Below are 6000 nucleotides of genomic sequence, written 5' to 3'. Positions count from 1 at the left end.
TCCCCTAGAGAAGTACTTGGATAATTCGTGTTTTCTATTTTCTGAATTTTGAAGTTTCATCTTTTTCTTACTAGCCACAACTTTTGAAGGCAAAGCGATAATTATGAGTTTTCAGTTGTTTTCTTTTTAATTTCTTTTGATTCCTCTCTTTTCACTGCACCATCCTCTATTTCAGTTTCTTTCTCTGAAGAAGTGGATGTGCGGTAAAGATTTACCTAAAACTAAAACTATCTTCTTGTGGTTGTAATATTATCTGGCTGATGCATTGTAATTTTTATTCTCTATGTTGAATGGTTTGATTTTCCTTCAGTTTGAGAATTTACATTTTCAGTCATATTTATAAGTATCGCTATCTGGAATAATATTTGGCTCATTTTGATTTCTTAGTGTAATATGTTTTATACTCAGTCTTTTCAACCATTATACTCAATATTGGTAGTATTTTCATGAACAGTCACTTCAAACTTTACAGGTGTTTTTCAGTGTCAAGATTAGCTTGCTTGCTGCAGCTGAGATTCTGGGAAAGAAATATTTACTAACCCTTCCCAGAGTTGGTTGGTGTACTACAGTCTGGTCTTGGAATCAGCCGTCCACCTTCTCTAGGTGATCTTATATATACTGAGGAATGATGACTTTTGGAATCATCTGCATAATCTAAATGGTAAAGTTCCAGGAAATGCATTGCTTCTGTTTCAAATGTATATGAAAGATCATCTCGAAAAATTTGCTAGGGGTCGTAACTCTGAAGAACTTGATGACCATACCTCAGTAAGTCCTTGTGTAAGAATTACTTTGCTTTCTGAAGACAAACTTAGCATTTGTGCTTAATCTAAGGTGTCATATCCCTTTCACAATCATTTAGAATTTTTAACATAACCAGCTGATGATATTGAATGGCAAATCACTATGAGATTCTCTATCTGACCGCTCATTAGAATTCCAGAGACCTTAGAGGAGACATTACCATACCTCTTCCTTCACTTGTAAAAACTACCATCATAATCAGAGTATCAGTTTTCTAGTGCTACTAGAGGACCTGTTCCTCTGACAAGGGACATGGGTCTGAATTCCAATGGTCCTTCTCCCATCTGGACCATCTATAATCTTCTGTATAATCTGGCTGTTGATGTGAAGGGCCAGGTGAAAGGTGGCGTTTACGTTTGTGTTTTGATCCTGTAGGCATGTTTGCTCTATCACTTCTTCCTGCAAAATCTAGGCCATCATTAGAATCATAGGTTAGATCACTTTCATTGCATGAGCATCTCCGTTTTTGATTGGTTCACTGGTTTAAAAGCATCCACTGAATCCTCAGAATATAAACTATCATTTTCTGAACTATCATAATCATCTGATGACTGGTCCTTAAAGTGCTTGCTTGTCTTGTCTACGAGATTTATTTGATGGACGTTTTCGTCTACGAGATCCAGAACTTGGGCGATTGGAATTTTTTGTTTGTGTTCCTGAAAATATATAGTTAAAACAAAATTTAATTTCCAAACAGCTGTATCTGAAAGAAAGACAAATATAGAATTATGAGTTATAACTTATGTACAATAAATATCAGTGACACAGATATTTCAAAATATCTCAATTTGGTCTCAATTTAAACATATACATGTATCATGGAATTTACAATTGCATGTATTTATACAAGCATACACATCTTTTGTCATAAATAATTTTGTACTTTAAACAAAAAACATATTTTGTTATTTCAGATATAAAGTGTTTTGTACTTAATACCAAGGATAAGATTTATATATCTGTTTAAACATTATTGATTTAAATTTTGAGTGTGCATTAATTTTTTAGACATGAATTATTTTAAATTTCGGACATCTTCACCTTTACATTTCATACGTCTGTGATGGTAGTATAACAAGACAGCACAGACACCTACTGCAGTGATGCCCAATAAAAACAAGTGTTGTTGCTTCATTTCTGTCAAATAATCCTATCCCCCTTGTAAGAAACTATTATTTCTATTTATACGCACAATATGCAATATTCGTGCATATTTTGCATTAATGTCTAGATTGTTCGTAAGCATTTTTGTAATGACAGATATTTTGTGTATCATTTTGCGACACATGTCTATAATATTAATGTCTTGTGATAGATGTTTTATTTTCAATTCTCCACTCTGAACACCTCTGGACATATATGAACTATAGCAACTTTTTACCACATAATTATCAAAACACGATAATTCATTTCCTTTTTAAGTCATCCAATAAAATGATAGTGAAAATAACTATAGAAATTTTTCAGTTATTATATGCACCACATTAAAATGTCTCCATACATTTCAGAATCCTACTGTCACAGCCATTGTTTGTCCACATGGGTATTTTTACATAACAATTCACTTTTCCTATGCAGAGATCAAAGTCAGTGTTATTTGAAACATTTCTATTTTTATAAAGAGAGAAGAAAAACCTTGTAAATCTTTTTTTCATGCTAAAACGACAGTGACGACAATAACAGTACTCAGCTTGTATTTCCTTCTATATAGAGTAAATTTTCAATTAATTAATTTATTTATTTAGACCTAATCAAATCCTGTATTGTCAATTAATCTAATCACCTAATTATATTGCCAGATTTAACCTCACTAAAACCATGTCAATCAAAAACAGTAACTTATTCTGGCTTGTTAATCAACTGTATAATTGATTGCATAAGATAGTGTGATTTTAACAATTGATTTTATCAAGCATGCTAAAGTCTACATTTGTTTATTCTTATCAAGAAATTTACAAATAAACAAAAGTAAAAAAAATGTTGACTAAATTACACTTCAGCCTTTCCTGAGAGTATGTTTCAAATCAACTTTGAGGTTTAAATCTTTTCATGCAAGCAAAGTTTATTGAATTTCCCTTTCTGTTGAATCAGCTGTTACTAACAATATGCACTTTATAAACACTAGTAATCTATATAATATTCCATATTCCATAAATTATTCACAGTATTTTTAAATGTCCTTCAGATAAACAGAAAGTTCAGTCAAGCTTTCAGTGATATATGTAGGAGTGTCACACACAAAAACTATAATGATTCAGAAATGCTTTTAAACTAATCAATGGTTTAGAGATTTCTTATCTGGCAAATGCAATTTAATGTAACTAGGCTTGTTGATATTATACAAAACATCTCGATTTTCTTTCACAAGTCTCTGCAGTATTCATGAACTTCTATCATTTATCAATCAATCAATATCCTATTGCACAATATTCATAAACTTTCTCTATCCTTTATCAATCAATTTTTCTGTTGCATAAACATATACACCATTTATAAACAACTTTCCTTTGCATGTTCAGTATATCCCATTATCTAAATTGAACAACAATATTTTTTCCAAGATTTCTATGAAATGACATCACCATGTGAGCACAATCTTTCCTTTCATATTCCAAGTTTGGCATCAGTAAAAACAACCCATTTTACTTTCAAATAAAATATTTCATTAAGTTTAAACACTTTAAATTCCCCTCCTTCACTAACACCCGAAAACCAAAAATTTATTAAGGTGACATTCTTCACAGGACTTATCATGCTAATATTTGTTTAAGGCCAAAGTTTCTTTACCTTTGTTTCACAGGAGCATGGCATTTTTTCTTAATTAGCATAACCAAAATGAAAATAAACCCTACATTTAATATAGAATTTCAGCCACTATTAACCAACTTTTCCCCCTCCAAAATTTATTGAATTCCCCTTTTGCCTTGGTAAGAAATTGAGACAATATTAGTCAATGTTATTGTTTCAAACAAAAAAACCGGAAATGTTATGAAACAAAATATGCCAATGTAATGCACACCTCAACTTGTCACTAGTTTCATAAAGGTTAGATATTTACTATACATGTAGATACCAATATAATATTATGAAACAATCAAAATGAATAAATCTTAGTATCATTTTTATGCATTTATAGAAAAAAACATGCTGGTTGTATGATAAGGTATACCTTAAGATAAATATGAATTTCCAATCAAATCATAATATCCCACTGTTCATTCTTTAAGTCGGAATATTGTACAAGATAAAAAGTCTGAACAATCTCGAAGTGAATACATGTCATACGTCACACAATTAGATCTATGGTCACTTATTTATTTATTGATCTTGTAGTTCTTTGTTTCACATGCTGTTTATACTGATTATGTTTTATTAAGGCATTTTGTTGATTATGCATTAAATACATTATTAATACATATGCAGCTGATAAAATATTTCAACACTAAGCACAGAGAAAAATAACCCTGGCCTAAACTTTATTAATAACTTGTCTGTATGATTTATGTCCATTTAAACCCAAAGGAAAAATCCCTTTAAAAAATGGAAAAAAAAAAAATAAAAAATGTAAAATTGCCAACAAATCCCTTATGGGGCCCTTTTAAAAAAAAAATTTTATTCTTTTAAAGGGGAAAAATTTTGGGGCCATTTTTTTTTTGATTTTTGTTGTAAAATTTTAGAGATTAAAATGACCCTTAAAAAAAATTTTGGAAAATCAAGACTACAGTATTTTTTCTTTTTTTCTAAAACAGTAAATTTAGTAAAAACAACTTAAAACTGAAAGTGAGGTAAAATAATTTAAATCATAAGCATTTTTTTTGCTGTTTTTGGGTTTTAAATTTGGGTTTCCCCTTAGCTTTCTTAAACCCCTGTCCTAAACCAAAATTTATTTCCCGTTTTGAAATTTTGGGATAGACTGGGTTTAAAAAAGGAAGTTTGAAATAAAAAAACTTAAATCCAGGGAGCCAATATTATTGGCTCCACCAAGACTGCGTGAATGTGCATATTGGCCTGCCAGGATAATATAGGTGGCATAAACAAGCACATGCATTCACAAGGTTACAGTTCATCTCTGAGTGATAATAAATGGGTAAGGGAGATAATGCGTTTGTTTAGAAAGATTGTTTCCCTTACAAAACTGACAGAAATTTAAATTTTGCTAAAAACATCTTTTGTAACTTTAACTTTGAATCTTCTTCAACTTTTGTTGCATTTCCAACATTAGAAATCATGTTCTAAAAGAAACTTTACATCAATATCTTATTAGAGAAATGGTATGATTTGTCGTGCAATTAAGTTAGTAAAAATAGTTTGTGTTATCAATTAAACAAATGATAACATCTATTAATAAGTCATGAATCATTAAGTGTCCATGCTTGATGCTTGATACAAACACCCATCTCACAAAAGCTAAACTAATAGATTCTTCACATGAAAAGTTAGTCCCTATGAGAATTTATAGAGATAGTTGTGAATGGCAAGTGATCTGCATTTAATAACCACATGGCCAAGTATGCCCCTTATTCAACATTTAAAAAAAATCAGCATTTCAATCAATCAATATGCCCCTAATCATTCAGTAATAACATGATTCAAACATTTTCAATCAATAAATATTCTCTCCTCTAGAAATTTCTGTTTCGAAACAATTTGATAATTTTCAATATAGACTCCATATTAACACTTGTATCATAGTTTGGAGACCTTTCTGTTGAAAATGTGTCAGGGTTAAATCGTATACATATACATGCACCGTGCGTTAACTGGAGTGCGGGTAACTAATACATAGCATGCCCATTGATTGGCTCATTTTTGCTGGGGTTTACATATTGTGACGGCAGAGAAAGGGAAAGCGACAGAAATGTCATATTCAGATGTTCGTTCATTGGTTCATTTTTGCCGGGGTTTCATATTGTGACAACAGGGAACGTGCTTTTATGTTTGACTATGATACAAAAGAGAAAGAACACCAAAACACTCGGCAATCTGATTAATACTCGGGGGCTACGCCCCCTCGTACAAATCAGATAGCCTCGTGTTTCGGTGCTCTTTCTATTACATAAAAGCACTAGTATTACAGAAAACTGAGGAAAAAAACAAAAAAACAATTCTAGATGATTCTCATACAATGTTATCTTTAGTTAATTCAGTGAAAGAATTATATACCACAAGCCATTTATTATAATAATTAAACAATAC

The 6000-nt window shown here is 31.0% G+C and overlaps 1 protein-coding gene across 4 annotated transcripts in view; it reads right to left on the bottom strand.

Moving 5' to 3' along the window:
* Nucleotides 1-1259: 1259 nt before the first annotated feature.
* LOC132717901 (centrosome-associated protein 350-like) overlaps nt 1260-6000 on the bottom strand; it is a 114271-nt gene continuing 109530 nt past the window's right edge. For all 4 annotated transcript variants that reach the window (XM_060701481.1, XM_060701482.1, XM_060701483.1 and 1 more), the window contains one exon: nt 1260-1460. In XM_060701481.1, coding sequence (XP_060557464.1) covers nt 1363-1460 — 98 coding nt within the window. In that variant the 3' untranslated portion in view covers nt 1260-1362. The remainder of the gene's footprint in view (nt 1461-6000) is intronic.

Source organism: Ruditapes philippinarum, unplaced genomic scaffold (assembly GCF_026571515.1).
Source record: "Ruditapes philippinarum isolate M1 unplaced genomic scaffold, ASM2657151v2 ctg2793_1_1_1_1, whole genome shotgun sequence".
Taxonomy (NCBI): domain Eukaryota; kingdom Metazoa; phylum Mollusca; class Bivalvia; order Venerida; family Veneridae; genus Ruditapes; species Ruditapes philippinarum.
Note: the sequence above shows the minus strand (reverse complement) of the source record. Positions and strands in the feature narration are given on the sequence as shown.